Genomic DNA, 20,013 nt, shown 5'->3' on the forward strand with positions numbered 1-20,013 from the left:
TAAAGAGTACTTTTTTGCAAAGTTGGTTCCTTTTTTTTTTTTTTAATATATTTTATTGATTTTTTACAGAGAGGAAGGGAGAGGGATAGAGAGTTAGAAACATCGATGAGAGAGAAACATCGATCAGCTGCCTCCTGCACACTCCCTACTGGGGATGTGCCCGCAACCAAGGTACATGCCCTTGACCAGAATCTAACCTGGGACACTTGAGTCCACAGGCTGACACTCTATCCACTGAGCCAAACCGATTAGGGCAAGTTTGTTCCTTTCGACAGTTTCCCCACAGACACAGTTAAGCGTCTTGAGGGAGGGGTGCCTGTGTGCGATCTCACAGAGGCAGCCTGTGATTTAGCAGCAGCCTTGACCAGAGCAGAAGGTGAGGACTTCCAGGTATTTGGGAGGGAGGGTGAGCGTGTGGGGGGAGTCAGAGGAGTCGCTGTTCATACTGATCAGAGGAAGCTGGGCTATGCTGCTGAACCAAACGACCCCCCCCCAACCCCCCAGTCTCAGCAGCTGTGACAACAAAGCTTAGTTCCCACTCACACAAAGTCGGCCGTGGGTTTGGGGGTCTCCTCCCCTCCATGCAGAGACTCAGCTCTTTCCATCTCAACGCGAGGCCCACACACCTCCAGACCCAAGGGAAGCTGGAGTGCAGCACCTGCTCTGAAACGCTTTGGTGTGAAGCTGACACACAGGTCACTTCTGCTCACGCCTGGCAGCCATGCTAGTGCATGGGCCCGCCTGATGTATGCCCACAGGGTGGCACACATGTAGGAGCTCCTGCTCTCTCACTCTCCTTTTCTCACTTTTCCCAAAGTCAGAGTTGGGGGCAGACTCCGGAGGAGGCCGTTGCTCTCCTCCCTTATTCCTTTTCTGTTTGTTATTTTTAATTTTATTAAATTTATTGGGGTGGCATTGGTTAATAGAATGATATAGGTTTCAGGGGTACAGTTCTATGATACATCATCTGTATACTGCATTGTGTGTTCTCTCCAAGTCAGGTCGTCTTCTGTCACCATGTACTTGGCCCCCTTTACCCTTTCCTACCTCCCGCCAAACTCCTTCCCTCTGGCAACCGCCCTACTGTTGTCTGTGTTTGTGAGTTTCTGTTTGTCATGTTTGTTCATTCGTTGCTTTCAGTTTTATATCTCACATAGAGGTGACATCATATGGTTCTTGACTTTCTGTATGACTTATTTCACTTACATAATATTTTAAAGATCCATCCATGTTGTTGCAAATAGCAGTATTTTATCTTTTCTGATGGCTGAGTAGTATTCCATTGTATATCCATATGTACCACATCTTCTTTATCCAATTATCTATTGAAAGACACTTCAGTTGTTGGTTGTTTCCACGTCTTGGTCACCGTGAATAATGCTGCAATGAACATAGGGGTAGATATATCTTTTTTTATTTTTTAAATCTTTATTGTTGAGAGTATTACAGATGTCTCCTTTCCCTTACCCCCCATTGCCCTCCTCCACCTGGTTCCCACCCCACCCCAGGCCTTCACCACCCTATTGTCTGTGTCCATAGGTAATGCCTATCCTATATAATAAAGAGCTAATATGCTAATTAGGCCGAATAGCCAAATGACCTTCTGGACATCCTTCCGGATGACCTTCCGGACAAAGCCAGGGGCTGTGAGAGCCAGCCAAGGCTACGAGGGCCAAGCCCCTTGCACGAATTTCGTGCATGGGGCCTCTGGTATACATATAAGATCTTTGGTTAATCTCTTCCCACCCCTTCATCCCCCCTTCCCTCTGAGATTCATCATTTTGTTCCATGTTTCCCTGCCTCTGATTCTATTGTATTCATCAGTTTATTTTGTTCATTATATTTCTTGTTCGTTTATTTTGATTTTTAGATTCAATTGTTGATAGATATGTATTTATTGCCATTTTATTGTTCACATTTTTTATCTTTTTTTCTTCTTCTTCTACTTAAAGAATACCCTTCAACATTTCATGTAATATTGGTTTGGTGGTGATGGACTCCTTTAGCTTTTTCTTGTCTGTGAAGCTCTTTATCTGACCTTCAATTCTAAATGATAGCTTTGCTGGGTAGAGAAATCTTGGTTGTAGGTCCTTGCTATTCTTCACTTTGAGTATTTCTTGCCACTCCTTTCTGGCCTGCAAAGTTTCTGTTGAGAAATCAGCTGACAGTCATATGGGTGTACCCTTGTAGGTAACTAACTGCTTTTCTCTTGCTGCTTTTAAGATTCTCTCTTATCTTTAAACCTTGGCATTTTAATTATGATGTGTCTTGGTGTGGGCCTCTTGGGTTCCTCTTTTTTATGATTCTCTGCACTTCCTGGACTTGTAGTCTATTTCTTTCACCAGGTAGGGGAAGTTTTCTGTCATTGTTTCTTCAAATAAGTTTTCAATATCTTGCTTTCTCTCATCTCCTTCTGATACCCCCATAATGCAAATGTTGGTATGTTTGAAGTTGTCCCAGAGGCTCCTTACACTATATTCATATTTTTGGATTCTTTTTTTCCCTCTCTCTTCTGATTGGGTGTTTTTTTTGCTTCCTCATATTCCAAATCGTTGATTTGATTCTTGGAATCCTCTGCTCTACTGTTGGATCCCTGTAAATTATTCTTTACTTCAGTTAGTGTATGCTTAATTTCTGACTGGTCCTTTTTCATGTCTTTGACATTCTCGCTATGATTCTTGAAAGTCTCACTAAGTCCCTTTGCGCTCTCATTTATTTTTTTGAAGCTCTCATTAAGTCCCTTGAAGTTCTCATTAAGACCCTTGTGTAACCTTATAACCACTGTTTTGAACGCTGTATCTAGTAGTTTGCTTGCTTCCATTTTTTTTCATCTGTAACACATTTCTTTGTCTCTGCATTTTGGCTGCTTCCCTGGGTTTGTTTCTGTGTATTAGGTAGAGCTGTTATGTCTCCTGGAATTGGTAGGGTGTCCTGAAGGCCCAGTGGCTCAGTCTCCTCAGTCACCTGAGCTGGGCACTCTAAGTGTGCCTCTGTGTGGGCTGTGTGCACAGTCTTGTAGTTGAGCCTTGGTTGCTGTTGGCGTCACTGGGAAGAATTGACCTCCAGGCCAGTTGGCTGTGAGGACCAGCTGTGTCTACAGTGGAAGAGCTGCTTTGCAGGAGACATCCTTATGGAGCAGGACTTGCTTCAGTGGGGCTTTGGTGTTCACTGAGTCTTTCCCTTGAGTGTGTCACGTGTGAAATGGTAGCGTTGTAATCTGGTATGCTCTGAAGCTATCACCAGGTGCACTGGCTCTGGGGCCTTCCAGGAGGAGCAAAGTCAGCAGCCACTGCTTGCGGCCATCTGGCAGGAGCTACAGAGAGATCTGCAGATGGCTGCTACTTGTATTGGACTAGGAAGTGCCAGATGAGGCCCAGCTGTGAAGGAAGGCAGGCTGGTGCTAGTGCCAGGTCTTGGGCCTTTTATTGGTAGGTTTGGGGCACACTGATGCCAGCTGCTACTTTTTTGAGAGATTTTAGCAAAGTCTGACGCCTGAACCAGGACAGGCCAGTGAAAAGCTGCTATAAACAGCTTGGTGGGGGTGAAAATTGGATGGGGTCTCAGGGAATCACCAGGGCAGAGCAAACTGTGGGCCATGCTGATAGAAACTCAGATATGGCTGCCAGTCAGCTCTGTGTTGGGGGAGGTTCCAGCACAGGAACAATGACCCTTGTGAGCATCCCTGTCTGGGAGAAAGCTGCCCCTGAGTTTCTACCCCAATGCCACAGTCCAGTTCCCCCCCAACCCCCACCCGTATGTCTCTGGATTCCCCCAAAGCCACCACCTGAAGCTCAGAGGAAGCGAAATCCTGTAAGTTCATGGGCAGGTCCTTTAAGAGGAACACCTGGGACTCCAACAGCCTCTGTGTCACTCAGCCACAATCCCTGCTGGTTTTATAGCCTGAAGTTATGGGGACTTCTCTTCCTAGCTCCAGAACCCTGGGCTGAGAGTCTAATGTGGGGCTGGGATCCCTTGCTTCTTATGGGAGGCCTTAGAGAAGTGGTTCTCAACCTTGGCTGCACAGTAGAATCACCTGGGAATCTTTTTAAAATCCTGATTTCTGGGCCCCATCCTCCGGAAATTCTGTTTCTTGGTGATGGGGTGGGGCCACAACATTAGTAACAAAGAAACAGAATTTCCAGAGGATGAGGCCCAGAAATCAGGATTTTAAAAAGATTCCCAGGTGATTCTAATGTGCAGCCAAGGTTGAGAACCGCTGTCTTAGAGATATCCCTCCTGATTAAAAAATCACCACACGTGGGTGTCGGACCAGCCTGTTCTAAGCCTCCATCCCTCCTACCAGTCTCAATGTGCTTTCTTCTTTACTTCTCTAGTTGCAGGACTTCCATTCAGCCAGATTTCAGGTGGTTCTGAATGATGGTTGTTCCGGATTTTAGTTGTAATTTTGATGTGGTTGTGGGAGGTGGCAAGTACATTTGTTTACATATGCCGTCCATATATCTCTATGAATCTCTCCTGCCTTATTTTGAACAAGCCCTCCATGTTCCCTCTTCTTCACACCTTCCATGCCATCTCTCTGCAGATTCGTGTTTCTTGTGCTGGCGCACTTTGACCTGGAGCTGGTCAACCCCAACGTGGAGATCCCTGAATTTGACCTCAGCAGGTACGGCTTCGGGCTGATGCAGCCAGAACACGATGTGCCCATCCGTTACCGCATCCGGCCGTGAACAGACCGGTCTCCACACGCTTGCCCCCACCCAGCCTGCACCTGGATCGCCCAACTTTCTGTGTCCACATCTGGCCTGGGTGCACAGCTTCGAACACCCAACAGTATCAGCTTCAGCATTTTACTGCTTTTTACCGGGAAGGCTGGTTGGGGGAAGAGGGAAGAAAGGAAGCTGAGAGAGGAAGGTTTAGACCAAAATGAGACTCTTTCTGTGCCTGGCTCACCTTGCTCCTCTCACCTTATGACACCCACAAAAGTTAGGGCAAACAGAGCAGACTAGGAGTCCCGACTGCTGTGCCCCAACTCCCAGAGGGGCCACTGTCCAAGCCCTTGACAATGGTGTGGTTGAGGCCTTAACCACTCAAAGCAGATGCTGGCCTTAAAAAGGCCATTTTAGACCTAGCAGTGTGTCCCTTGAAATAAGCTGGTCCCCAAATTATTCTTCTCTTTTTTTTAATCTGCTAAACCTTTTTTTAAAATATATTTTATTGATTTTTTTTACAGAGAGGAAGGGAGAGGGACAGAGAGTTTAGAAACATCTATGAGAGAGAAACATCAATCAGCTGCCTCCTACACACCTCCTACTGGGGATGTGCCCGCAACCCAGGTACATGCCCTTGACCAGAATCGAACCTGGGACCTTTCAGTCCGCAGGCCGATGCTCTATCCATTGAGCCAAACCGGTTAGGGCCCCAAATTATTCTTAAATTAGCTGAAGCCAAAGGAGTCCTTAGACCTGTTTCTGGTTCCCTCATCTCTCCATTCACAAGATTCTTGAGAAAGTGCAGGAGGGTTTCCGAAGCTGATGCATCCACGGTTCAGATCGTGAGCACCCTCTAGACCAGCGGTCATCAACCTGTGGGTCGCGACCCCTTTGGCGGTCGAATGACCCTTTCACAGGGGTCGCCTAAGACCATCCTGCATATCAGATATTTACATGACGATTCATAACAGAAGCAACATGACAGTGATGAAGTAGCAACGAAAATAATGTTGTGGTTGGGTCACACATGAGGAGCTGCATTTAAAGGGCCAGAAGGCTGAGAACCACGGCTCTGGCCACTGGGCTTGGAGCAGTGGAGCTCGCTGTTCCAGGGTTACGGGCTCCAGATGGGACAAGCCTTGTTAATGCTGAGAATGAAGTCGGGAATAAGGAAGTCACAGGCCCCACAGGACGTCCTGATGGAAGGAAGCAGCCAGGCTCCTTGGACTGGGCAAGGCAAAAACAGAGGAGGCTTTGGTTTCCTCCAGTCTAGCTCAGGAACTCCAGCTGTGGGCATGATGCAGTCTGCAGACCTGTTTTATATATAAGTTGTTTCCATATCATCTTTGGGAGAGTCGATTCAGAATGTCCAGCTTCTCTTGAAAACTTGGAAAAACTGGGCCCTTATTCCCAAGGGCAACCACTGGCCAGAGTTGAGAAGCAGCCACCTCCCTTTTCTGGGACGTGTGCTCTGGGTCACCAGGGTTTCTCCTTGGTGGAATTTTTTCTTTCTGCTTCTCCATTCCTTGTACCTCCTGGCCCATGAAGGCCTTGGAGCTTGAGAACCCTGTTCTAACTCTTAGAAGTGATCTTTTAGGAGGTGGTAGGAACCTGCTGACGGGTTCTTAGGCCAATGGTCCATCTTCCTGTGTTCACCACCCTTCCAACAAACAGATCAGTGATGAAAACTTGCCTTTGCATCAGTTTGGGGATGTGGGGAAGAGGAGCTCAAAGAGAAAAAATTGCCTAGAAACCTTTAATATGATGGTGAGCATTGTTAATATTAGATTCTGTTTATTGAGAACTCTCTAAATGTCTGTGACAGGCACAATGGACATCGTATTTCTATTTCTCACATCATCTCTGCAAAGAGGGGATGGTGACACCTTTTTATAGATGAGGAAACAGGTTCAGAGGGGTGAGGTGACTGCCAGGGTCACACAGCTCATAAGCTAGTAGAATTCAGCAAACAGACTTATTGTCCCAATGGCAAATGCATTCCTTGGGCTCAAGGGGATGATGGAGGTACAGTTCTGTTTGGCATCAGAGCCAGAGGCATGCATGGCCGGGTGCATCTCATGAGATGCAGACACACACACACACAAACACACACACACACACACACACACACAGAGAGCTAAGTTACTTTAGCTTTAGCTGAAAGAGAAGAGAGGGCCTGAGATTTCCGAATGTGTCGGGAGCTAGTCTCTTAGAGCAGCACTGGGGGGCTTGGGGGCTTCCCTGGCCCTCAGCCTCCAGGCGCCCCCAGGATTCCCAGACAGATACTGTGATTGGCAAGAGGCAGGATATCCCCAGGGAAACCCATCTTCATGCCTGGGTGACCCCTGCTGCCGCCTGCTTCTTAACTCCGCAGGAAATCAGGCCTGGCAGCCTCCTGTGGGAGGATGGAGCCGGTTTCCACGGCAACCCTCAGCTGCCTCATCCTAGTTTGGAAGGGAAGGAAGAAGGCCAGCAGAAATAGCAGGAAGATCTCTCTGTGAGGCTGCTACCCTGGTGGGGGAAAGCCCTTGTGACTCCCCTCTTCCAAATCAGGGACGCTTTGTCACTGAGACTAGATTCTCACCTATGTTTTGTTTTTGTTTTTTAAAAAAGGCCAATTTTCTTTAAAGGTGGTGCACCTCCTTGAAGCCACAATCATTAGGAAGAGACAAATCTCCCACCAGGCAGCTCCAGCTGGTACCAGAGATACTGAAGTACAGCTTAGGAGACAATGATTTAAGCCTTCCCTTGTTTTAATCTTTATTTTTCTTTTTCTTTTAAAAAATATAAAGAAGAGCGAGAGATGAGTGGGTTAGCTCCTGGCTACAGATTATCTAGGAAGGTACCCAGTTGTCATTGTATTTCTTCGTTCCTTGCTTTAGAATCACAAAATTGCAGGACATATGTTAGAAACAGTCTTAGGTTGACCTACTGAAGTGTTTCTTAACATCATTATCATTATTTTTTGGCTATATTTTATATTGTTGTTTACCAGATATTTTCCTTGAAACAGACTCATTTTTTTTAAAACTTATAGTTGTTTGAAAAGGTAACTTTTTTTTTTTTTATTGCTGCCGGTAATGGACAACATATATCACTCGTTGTCAAGAATAGAAAGTGACTGTGAAAAATAAATTCGATGGAAGGGGGTCTCCATGCTGGTGTGGCTGAGGCTCAGGGCTTGAGATCTGTCACTTCTCTGTTGCAAAGTGAGACAAGCAAGTATTTGAGTGGCATTAAAGTCAGGTCAGCACCACCCAAGACTTCCTCCCTGACCATCACTGGGAGAAAAGGACAGAGAAGGGAGAAAGCGTCTCACCACGAGGGTCACCTGTGCAGTACACCTGGCCCGAGTGCCTCCCAGGGTCTCCTACCATCAGTGGCCGAGCACACTGAGCTGGTGACACCCACCTGCCCATTCTTCGGTTGAGAGCTGAAGTGTCTTGCCAGATTCATTGATGTTGATGTGTATTTTTAAATAAACAGTGTTTCGTGCCTTGCTGTTTAAGTAAAGAATTCTATTTTCATATAATACTGTTGAATGGAAACATGCTGAAATATATTAAACCATCCTTGTTTGTGAAACTGCCTCTGAGTGTGATTCAGAATGAGGGCGGCTGTGTCCGGAATGGCAGAGTTAGCTTCTAGGAAGGGAGCACAAAGCACCTTAGAATCAAGTCATACCTCCAGCTACCCTCCGGTGTGTATTATTATTTCCATTTGTACAGGGGAAGAAGTCGAGGGTCAGAGAGGGGAAGTGGCTTGCCCAAGATCACATGACTAATAAATAGTAGATGTGGGATTCACGTGCGGGCCTCTCTGCCTCCTGAGACCGAGCTCAGGACCTTCCCATCACCGATCCTCCTGGTGGCACAGGACAGAGTAGCCACAGAGGACTTGGGGTGGAGGCTCACAACCCCAAAACAAAAGAATATCTCAAAAATTCACTGGATGTTCTTTACCCGTCAGTGTATGTAGGCATTTATTTAATTTTTTTTTTTTTTTTTTTTTAAAGAAGGGCCCTAGCTGGTTTGGCTCAATGGATAGAGTGTTGGCCTGCCAATTGAAGGGTCCTGGGTTGGATTCCGGTCAAGAGCACATGCTGGGTTTGCGGGCTCAATCCCCAGTAGGGGGCGTGCAGGAAGCAGCAGATCAATGACTCATCATTGATGTTTCCCCCTCTCCCTTCCTCTCTGAAATCAATAAAAAATATATATATAAATCCTAGCATTTAAAAAAAAGTGAAATGAATTAGATTTGAGAAAAATAAAAAAGAGAACATTGTTTTTCTTCCAAATGTTTGGGTAAAAAATAATGTCCCTCGGTTAATGTCCCTCACATCAGTTTCCTCATCGTGAGGGGGGCCATGGAGACACATTTATTGAGATTGGATTTGGCTGTGAGTGACAGACATGTCAAGTAACAGCAACATTTTCACATTAAAACATTACCTTCAGTACAGCAGACATTTCTCTGTCACGCAGACACAGGAGACCAGAGGTGGTGTGGCACCTCCACACCCACCAGACCCCTTCCTTCTGGTCCCTCCAGTATCTGTTAACCAGTGGTTTCCACCTTAGGGTCCAGTATTGCTGCGTGAGCTCTGGCCCTTCTGTTCACATTCCAGACAGCAAGAATGAGCAAGGAACAAAGAAGAGAAAATCTGCTTGCTTCCCATTGGCCAGAACTTAGTCACATGACACTTCTTGCTACACAGGAGACTGGGAAATGTAGTCTTTCCAGAGGGGCACTGTACCAGGCACTGGGAGATGAGCAGACTACTAATGGGGATGGGATTTCTTTTGGGGGATGATGAAGTGTTCTAAGACTGTGGTGAGGGTTCCACAATTCTGTGAATTTATTAAAAACCATTAACTTGTACACTTTGAATGGGTGAATTTTATAAAATTGTTATATATATATATATTTTATATATATATTTTATTGAGTTTTTACAGAGAGGAAAGGAGAGAGATAGAGAGTTAGAAACATCAATGAGAGAGAAACATCGACCAGCTGCCTCCTGCACACTCCCCACTGGGGATGTGCCCGCAACCAAGGTACATGCCCTTGACCAGAATCGAACCTGGGGCCTTTCAGTCCGCAGGCCAACGCTCTATCCACTGAGCCAAACCGGTTTCGGCTATATATTTTTTAAAAGTAAATATTTAAGCACTTCACATGTGCTAGGAATTGTTCTAGGCAATGGAGACCCAGCAGTGACTAAAACAGCCCCCCAAAATCCATCCTCATGGAGTGATATTCTCCTGGGGGAGACAACAATAGTCTAGGTAATACGTATGCCTTGATGATAAGTACCATAGAGAAGAATAAAGAGGGAAATGGGGTGGTGAATTACAACTCTAAGTAGGGTGAGCAGGGCAGGCCTCTCTAAAGTGATCTTTGAACAGAGACTAGAAGGAAGTGAGCGGAGCAAACCATATGGGCATGTGAGGGAAGAATATTCCAGAAAGATGGAACAACAAATGCAAAGGCCCTGAGCTAGGAAGAGCTCAGGCAGTTAAAAGGAGGCTAGTGTGGCTAGGAGCTGTGGAGGGTTCTGGGTAGAGGAGAGACATGATCTGACTTGAATCCAGCAGGATCCCTCTCACTGTGCAGGTGAGAATAATGGGCTGTAGGGGGACAGGCAGGAGGTAGGGAGACAGGCAAAAAGGAGACTGCGACAGTCCAGGGAGGCCTCTGCCCTTGTAGATTTTACTTTCAGGCAGAAGAGACAACTTATCTCAGAAGCAAGTCAACAAAAACACAATGTCAGGTACCGAGAGGGCTCTGAAGGCAAGCAAACAGCACAGTGGAATGTGGTGGTGACACGGAGATGGAGATGGTCATGGCTTTGGAGATGGTCAGGGCAGATCTCTCTCCAAGGAGGTGGCAGATGAGCTGAGGTTTGAATGAAAAGTAGCCAACCTTGTAAAGAACTAGTACAAGAACTTTCCAGGGAAAACAAATAGCAAATGCAGAGGCCCTAAAGAGGCAAAGGGCTTGGTGTATTTGAGAAACAATGAGGCTGCCCGGGAGGCCGGGCCGAGTGAGATATGAAAAGAGCTGTGCCTGGAGCACGCTCCGCAGCCATGGCGGCAGCCTGGCCTTTAAGTGCCTCCGGAAGCCATCAGAGAGTTTAAGTAGGGAAGTCAACAACAGCTTTCCTTTAAATGGAATCAATTTAGCTTTATAAGAATCTCATTCCAGCATCCTTATTTTTCTCATTCCATGGTGGACCAGTGAACAAACACCTTTAATGCACTGGTGTTTGGGAATCATGGCCACTTGATACATGATCAGAGGGGTGTGTCTGCAGGAAAGGAGGGTGATGACCAAGGTAGGAGAGAGATTGCTCCCCAAAGACAGTGTGCTATCCTCTCACCCTGGGAACCTCCCCTAGGACTTCCGTGTAGCCTGGGAGAGACAAGGCCAATGTACCCATGTTGCAAACCTGGGAAAGTGGATTCTTGCAATGAACAGAGTCTCCGTGTGCGTTTATTTCAGGTGTTCTTAATGCTGACCACTGTGGGGAAAATGCTGATTTCCTGGCCAAGAGCCAAACTCCCAACCTCCTTGCTAAAATAACGCTTCAGATATAGGCAGCCATGAGCTCAGCGGACATAGGGCCAACCTCCAAATCAAAACCTGAGGCCGATCCAATTATAGGTGCCAGGCACCTTTTGCCAGTGATTGGGCTAATGGTGGTCATGTAACTCAGTACCAATGAGATGGTCCAGGAAGTCTGTGGGGAGCTTCACAAATGTGGGAGAAGCTCATCCTTCCTCCCTATGTTGGAGTTATCGTGTGAGAGGGAGGCCATGGCAACTATCTTGTGATCATGAGGATAAGAAAATCTCAGAGAAATAACCAAGAATCCCGAGATCGCTGAGCTGCTCCTGTGACAGATCTGGAATCACTTGTGTCTGGATTCTGTGTTAAATGGGGTAATAAGTGCCATTACTGTTTAGACTCTAATTAGAGGCCATATACCATGGTGGTTTGCCTGGGCTCTGCCTGGTTTGAATCTCTGCTGAGTCACTTAGTACCAAGGTGATTTGGAGCATCTCTTTGTGCCCCAGCCTTTCCACCTGTAAGATAGGGATAATGGATAATAATAACATCTCTCTCATAAGATTCTGTGAGCTTTAAATGATTTATATTGCCATTCACAACCAATGAATGAGATGGAAAATGAATATCCTAAGTTAGCCTCATAATAGAGTTTCCCAGAGGAAAGAGAATCTGAATCAGACCATGGAGAGGCAGAAAAAGTGACACAGGATTTGGGTTTTGAAAGGTGAGTAGAAATTCCCTGCGTGGGAAAAATTATGGTTGGGTCAGAGAAGGATTCTAAGCAATGGAAATAGCATGAGCAAAGAAGCTGTATCAGTTATCTATAGCTGTGTAACAAACAACCCCAAAATGTAGGGGCTTAAAATGAAATTACTTTTTAATTTCTCATGGTTTTGTGGGTTAGCAGGGATTTAGCTGGATGGTTCTTCTGGTCTTACTTGGGGTGGCTCTCAGGTAGCTGCAGTCAGATGTCAGGGAGGCTGACCTCAAAGATGGTGCCTTGGTAGGGGTGACTAACAAGCTGTGCTCAGCTGGGACACTGAGATGGCTGAGTTGCTCTCTCTTTCTGTGTCATTTCAGGGCTTCTCACTCTCCATGTGGCTTCCCCACATGGTCTTTCTTGCAGTGTAGCAGGAGTCACACTTGTATCATTAAAGGTTCGTCCTGGTAGCCTGGGTGAGGTTGGATTAGAAGAAGGATAAAACTGGGGGAGGGAGGTCAGAGAGGAAACAGATGAGATCAGGAAGAGATGGACAAGGGCGATGGAGAGGAGGTAGGAGAGACATCAGTCCCCAAAGACTGAAGAGCTGGATTTTAATGAAATATCATCCTAGGAGAATCAGTTAATTAGCTCTTGATCTCTGTGGCTTTGATTTCCTTCTTTTGCTGACTCGCTCCTTTTCCATCGCATCTTGGAGTTCCTAGGCTCCTCTGTGAGGAAGACATATTAGTTTACCTCTAATTGCTCTGCTGGAAGCCTGTGCCTCATTCCATCTTCACCTGCATTTCATCATTGTTTGGCCACTAACCCTGGAAGTTAATACATTTGGCAAAGTCCAGGCCACAAAAGGGCTCAACAAACTACATGCAGATTTCTCTATTTCCCTCTGTGGGGACCCTCTGTTGGCACCCCATTTCCTCCCAGGAAGAGAGCCCAAGAGACCATTTCAGGGCTTAGCACAGAATATTACATGTAGTAAAAATTCTAAAATGTTAGGTGATTGATGGGTGGAGATGGTCAAGTAAGTGGGTAGATAAAAGGGTGGGTGGAAGAGTAGGTAGGTGGGTGCATAGATAGGTGGGTAGGTGAGTGAGTGGTGGATATATGCATGAATATTTGAGATGAATGAATGATGGGTAGGTGGATGAATGAGTAGATAGACAGATGCATTTGTGTGGGAGGATGGATGCGTGTGTAAGTGGGTAGGTGATTGGATATATAGGTGGGTGGGTGGGTGGATGGGGGATGAATGGGTAGATGGGTGGGTGGAAAGACAAATGATGTATGGATGGATAGATGGATGGAGAAATAGTAGGTGGGTGAATGAATGGGTAGAAAAATGGATAGTGGTTAGAATATGTTAATAAATAAAAAGAAAGAGAAGTGAGTGGGTGAGTACATGGATCAATGGATGAGTGGGTGGGTGTGTAATTGGATAGTTTGGAGGCTGAGTATATGGATGGATGAATGGATGGTTGGGTTTATAGGTAGGTGCTGAGCAAAAGATGGAAAGAATGGATAAATATTTAGGTTGGCCAGAAAACCAGGCTCGCCTATTTACCAGAAACCTGGGCCAGGAAACCAAGGGTTTGATAAAGACAATCAGGCTAGCATAGAACAGGCATTAAATCAGACATCTGACCACTCAAGTATCATCCAACAGTTAACAGGTTTTCCTTATATTAGAATATTCATCCCAAGGGTAAGAACACTAGAAAGAATTTTAAGTGACATCAGAAACATGCAAAGCATTTAGTACAGTGCCTGATATATACTCACTGCTCAATCAATGTGAGCTGCAATTACTGTTTGAAAATATTGCTACTACTGTTATATTTATGTGTGCTTACTGATGTTAGGCATGGTGCTAAGCACATCACATGCATTATCTCATTCATCCCTCCTGCAACCCTAGGAGGTAGATGCAATCATTAACACCATTTCCCCCACGATTATGATGATTATTATTGGGTGTGACAAAAGAGAGATGGGCAAAAAGACTGGAGTCCAAACTGATGGAAAAACCCCTGGGGCTGCTGGGACTTTGGGCAAGGCCACAGCAAAGAGCAGTCGTCCTGAATGACATCCACTCAGAGATGTCAATGATTTCCCTTGAGCCTTTGGGTACCCCCATAACCACCCTCATAAAGCAATTATTTCCCCCCAGGGGTTCATGGAGAAGGAAGTGGGGATTAATTAGTCTTGCTCAGTGCCAAGAAACCTGAGTAGGACACTCAGTGGGATTATAAATAAGTGATGGCTGGAGTTATGGAGTCCAAGAAAAAATCTGATTTCAAATGGACACATCCCTTGCCAGCACAAATTAGAGGGGGATTCACTTGTATTTACATGGATGAATGGTGCCAAGTTGACCTCTCTCAGCCTCAGAGAAAAGTCTCAGCACTTCTCAGCGGGAAGTCCAAGGGGCCTGAGCAGAAGAAGGTTTATGACCTGGTGCTGGTAGTTGGCTGCCCACTCCCTGGTAGACCACTGGGATGCTGTTCCCCTTGATGAGCTTTTTAGTTTTCTCATCTGTAAAATGAAATGGTTGTACTTGAACTCTTATTGCAGGACCCCTTCTCTATAGAACCTTCTGAGTTTTATTACTTTCTTTCCTCTGTTTCTTGTAAGTTGTTGTTGTTGTTATTGTTGTTGCTGTGTGTTTGCCTTATTTCTTATAAGCACATTATAAGGAGATGGTATACTTCTGGTTAGTAGAGAGAAAATTATATCAGTTGTGCTCTTTGGGACATAAATGACAAAATTGTAGCCCAATATGGCTTAGGTAAAAGGGGTTTTTACTAGCTCACATGCCTGGAAAATCCAGAGGGGATCACCTTCAGGTATGTCTGGATCCAAAAGCCCTAGTGACATTGTTTCAATCTCTGGGCTTTGCTTTCCACCATATTGGCTGTATTCCTAGGCAGTCTCTCCAGTTATGATGACAGAAAATTTTAAAAAATGAATACTGGTTGCTATTAAATAACTTATAATCTTGCTGTTGTTAATCCAACCCAAGGATATTTTTCCAATGACTTTTAGAGAGAATGGAAGGCAGGGGAGAGACACAAACATCAATGTGAGAGAGACACATTGATTGGTTGCCTCTCACACATACACCGTTGGGGCCGGGATCAAGTCTGCAACCGAGGTACATGCCCTTGACTGGAATCAAATCCAGGACCCTTCCGTCCGCAGGCCAACGCTCAATCCACTGAGCCAAACTGGCTAGGGCTAACTTATAGTCTTCATTTAGAAAATAAAAACTCTAAATTAGACACTGTGCAGAGCTTGAGGAACCAGAGAGAGGAAAGAGACAATCTCTGGACTTCTTTGGTTTTTGTATGCAAGGAGCACAGACTTAAATGTATACCAAGACCAGCAAGTAACATAAATGAGAAAAGTGCCCTGAAGGAGAAACATTAGGAAGAGGTAGAGACTGCAGCAAACTGCAGTTCACATCCTGCCTATAGGGGGCAGCTGTGGCTCAAGGGCAGTCACCACTCTGTAGCAGTCAATTTCCATGTCACACAGGAATGCGATCCCAGTGTTAATTAGTTCCTCCAATTTTTTAAGAGAAGCCAGAAATCCAGATTTTTATGTAAACTCCTCTGATAGTTAAATCTTGGCTCAAAATTAAAAAATATATATATATCATGATGACCAAACAACAGAAGTCCACAAATAATCAGCTCATGACCTCTGCTATCTGGCATACAGGATTGCCCAGAAGACTGGAACACTGCTTACACACTAGCCATTTCCCCCTTCCTTCCTTCCTTCCTTCCTCCCTTCCTTCCTTCCTTCCTTTCTCCCTTTCTCCCTTCCTTCCTTCCTTCCTTCCTTTCTTCCTTCCTTCCTCCCTCCCTCCCTCCCTCCCTCCCTCCCTCCCTCCCTTCCTTCCTTCCTCCCTCCCTTCCTTCCTTCCTTTCTCCCTTCCTTCCTTCCTTCCTTCCTTCCTTCCTTCCTTCCTTCCTTCCTCCCTTCCTCCCTCCCTCCCTCCCTCTCTCTCTCTCTTTCTTTCTCTTTCTTTCTTTCTTTCTTTCTTTCTTTCTTTCTTTCTTTCTTTCTCTCTTTTTCTTTTAAAGATATACACAAACATCAGTTTAGCTGACTTGGGGCTGTGAACCATCTCAGCGGTCTCCTCATTAAGGACTTGGAGGCAGGGTGAGGGAAATAAGAGAGATTTTTGCCAATTTTATTTCTATATAACTTGTCACCACCCCCACCAATAGGATCAGATATTCCTGAGGTCAGAGGTATGTCTTATTCATAAGTTTCTTATATGCTCTCATGTAAGAGGACTTACTTATTCATTCAACAAATATTTATTGAGCAGTTACTGCATACTGGGCATTATGTTGGGCACTATAAGAACAGTGAGACAGACACTGTTGGTTGCCAACTCTACTTCAATCTTCACTTCTTTCTGGTTAAACAAACTTCTGTTTTGTAAGGGCAGTAATGAATGTAGCAGGGTGAATCCTGTTCCTTTTGATCTAGGAGTGGCCATGTGACCCATGGTAGGAAATTTGGCAGTGAGTGGAGAGATTATAAAAAAAAAAGAGAAGCATGACAGGAAAATTAGTTTTGGCCACCTTGGCCATCTTGTTCTTTTTGCCTTTGAATACAATTTTACAGAGATTAATGCAAGGAGTGGTGGCAGCTATTTCGTGACTGAGATAAAGAGCCGGGGATACAATTTATTGTAAAAGACAGAGCAAAAGGTGGAAGAAATTTGGGTCCTTAATAACAGAGCTGCTAAATCAACTCTCATACCACCCTTCTCTGAAATCTTAATGTGAAATAACTAAATATCTTTATTCTTTAAGCCCCAATTAGTTAAGTATTCTGTTACTTGAGATGAGCAAGACAGACCAGCTCCTGCCCTTGGGTAACCTACAGTTTATCAGTTAAGAGCTAGCAATGAGTAAATGCTTTCTATAAATTCCTCATAATAACTCTATAAGGCAGGGACTCTCTTTATTCCCATCCACATTTTACAGAGAGAAAAATTGAGGCCCAGGAAGATTAGATTATTTGCCCAAGGTCATTCTGCATGTAAGTAATGACATCAGAATGCTTGCTTTCTGAGCCACTAAGTCCTGAGTAAGTTTGCTCTGAATCCTTGTTAAGTAAATGAATGGACAGGTTGTAGCAATAGAGCTGTTTGCTGGAAAGTGCAAGAGCTGTTCCCATTGTCTGCACTTCCAGGTGCATCCAGATGTTCTTTCTCTGAATCTGGAGCCAGACTTTGCAGGAGTCAGGCCACCCAGTGGGAAGAATCTGAATGGCATCGAATATCTAGCCCTAGCCTTTACTGAGGAATCGCCCCTGTCAGAGCCGTGTGGCTGGGAAATTGCCCAGCCATCCTCACCACCATCATCCCAGTCCAAGCCCTATTACCTCTAGCCTGGGCAATTGCAGAAACCTCATGCTAGGTCTTCCTGCTACCAGCTTTTGTCCCCCAACATTCCTTAATGCCCACAGCAGCTAGAAGAATCACTTCAAGACAGAGATCAGCAGATGGGACTTTTCTGCTTAAAACGTTATTCTGGCTTCCCATTGTGCATTCTAAGCTCAGACTCATTCCTTAACCTTTTTTACAAAATCCCAATGAAGCTCTACACGGTTTGGTCCTGTCCACCCTCTAACATCCCTTCCCAAGCTCTTGTCCACCTTAGAGCTTTTGCTCTTTCTGGCTCCCTTGTCTGTATCCCCTTGCTCGGAACTTCACACAGTTGTCTTCTCCCTGCCCTGAGGTTCTCAGCTGAGATGTATCACCTCCTCCAGGCAGCCTTCCCGCCCGATTACCCTATCTAAAGTTGCTGACACTTGTCTCAGGCATGCTCTATCACAGTGGTTCTCTACCTTCCTACCCTTTAATACAGTTCCTCATGTTGTGGTGACCCCCAATTTCATTGTTAGAAATTGAACATAATTAAAGCATAGTGATTAATCACAAAACAATATGTAATTACATATGTGTTTTCCTATGGTCTTAGGCGACCCCTGTGAAAGGGTCTTTCGACCCCCAAAGGGGTCGCGACCCACAGGTTGAGAACCGCTGCTCTATCACTTCCTCCTGTTTGCTTTCTTCATGGCATTTATCAGAATCTGAATGACTGGTTTATTTATCCCATTATTTATTAACTGTATTCCCCACCAGGATGTAAGTCCATGTGTCATAGGAACTGCCGTTTATATTTTCACTGTATCTCCAGTGTCTAGAGTAGTGCTTGGCACATAGTAGGTGTTCACTATTGGTTGAAGGAATAGCATTTCCAGAGCAGGACATACCTTTGCCTTCTGTCAAATTAAACCAGGGTTTCTCAACCTTGGCACTATTGACATTCAGGATTGGAGAATTCTTTATTATGGAGGTCTGTGCTATCTATGTATTGGAGGAAATCTAGCCACACCCCCAGCCTCTGCCCACAAGGATGATGGAACCTTGGACAAGGGTCATGATAATGAAGGTAATGAGACGTGAACAGATTAAAAAATATATAACAATGTTATGTTCAACTCTATGGAAACAAGTCCCTTTAAATTTAGAAATGAAGGGATACAGAGGGGAAGGATCTTACCCTGGGAGCTGGGGGCTTATTCACAGCTTTTCTCCTCCAGAGCAACGGGCTCTCTATTGTATCTCAGGGCCTAATTACTTATCATGCAGTAAATATGTATTTGAAAGAATAAATGGGTAAGTGGTGGGGGAGGAGGATAACTATGGCATCCTTAGGGACGCCTTGCTGACCTCTCCAGGTAAGTCCTTGGTTCTATATTCACTTCTGGGGATTACTTGATCGATTCTGTCTCCCCCATCGGACTGGGCGCTCAAGGGGAAGGTGTTTTTTGTTTGTTTGTTTGTTTTTTTACTGAGTCCGCCACAGGACCTGGCACACAGGGAGCCATCCAATATAACATGAATGAATGAATGAATGAATGAATGAACTATATAAACTAGCTCACACCTCACTCTCTCTTCCCCTCACCTTGCTTTATTTTTCTTCTTAGCAGTTATCGCCAACTGCCACATTGCATATTCGTTGACGTATTCATCGTCCACATTTCCCCACTAGAATCCATTCTAGAATTAGATTTTAGAATCTAGAATAGAAACTCAGGAAAGCGAGGGCTATTTAAAATTGCAGCCCCCGCCTCTATCTCTCTCCTTTGCCTTATTATTCCCTCAAACGCTTACTGTCCTCTGAAATGTTCTTTGACTTTGTTCTGGGTCTGTCTCCAGCCAGCTCCGCGAGAGCCAAGCTTCTGTGCCGGGCTCACAGCTGTGTCTCAGACGCTTATCCTAGTGGCTAGCGCACAGCGGGCCCTCAGGTCACGATGTGGACAGGACTAAAGAAGGCGGGATTGCCCGGAGGCAGTGGAGACAGCCCAGGTGGAAAGGTTAGGACTGACCAAACCCCCAGCCGGCCCACAACCTCCCCAGCAGGCTGACTCGGGCAAGCAGGAGTTAAACGGCGTTCACGCTCGCTACCCGCAGGTGGCGCCGTCCCGCCTCGGTGCGGAACTCTGGGCGCTCTGAAGTGCGGGACAGAATCGCAGCGAGCGCGGAGCCGAAGCTCAGCCCGGACTTGTTGATCTCGCCCAAGCAGCCGTCGCCGCCGCCACCGCCGCCGCGAGAGCAGCAGGAGGAGGAGGAGAAGGTGGCGGTACAGGAGGCGCCGCCCGAACGCTGTCCTGCCACCCGCGTCTGTGGCGTCCGCCTGCGCCCCCAGCCTCCGAGAGCGCGCTCGGCTTCGCAGCGCCCGCAGCCCCGGCGCGTCCCCAGCCCGGCCGGCGTAAGCTGGGCCCAGCCCGGCCCCGGGTCCGCCGTTGCCCGCGGGCCGGGGCGGCCGGGCGACCGGGACGATGCTTGGTCCCTGGCCCCTGGAGGCGGCCTCCCTGGAGGTGAGTGTTGGGGCGTGCGGCCAGCGGCGAGAGCGCAAGGGGCACTAGTCGGGGACTCGCCTGCCGCGCGGCTCGGCCTGTTGGTCTACCTAGGCTCCGGGGCGGGCAAGGGCTGGGGCCTGGAGAGACACA

General features: G+C 46.2%; 1 protein-coding gene across 2 annotated transcripts in view; it reads left to right on the top strand.

Annotated features, from left to right (window-relative positions):
- Positions 1-4,688, top strand: part of PTGIS (prostaglandin I2 synthase) — a gene marked incomplete at both ends in the record, with an annotated part of 39,271 nt that extends 34,583 nt beyond the window's left edge. For both annotated transcript variants that reach the window (XM_081096930.1, XM_081096931.1), the window contains one exon: positions 4,544-4,688. In XM_081096930.1, the coding sequence (XP_080953056.1) occupies positions 4,544-4,688 (145 nt within the window). The remainder of the gene's footprint in view (positions 1-4,543) is intronic.
- Positions 4,689-20,013: the final 15,325 nt, after the last annotated feature.

This window comes from Myotis nattereri (genome assembly GCF_964212035.1).
Source record: "Myotis nattereri genome assembly, chromosome: 8".
NCBI classification, from domain to species: Eukaryota; Metazoa; Chordata; class Mammalia; order Chiroptera; family Vespertilionidae; genus Myotis; species Myotis nattereri.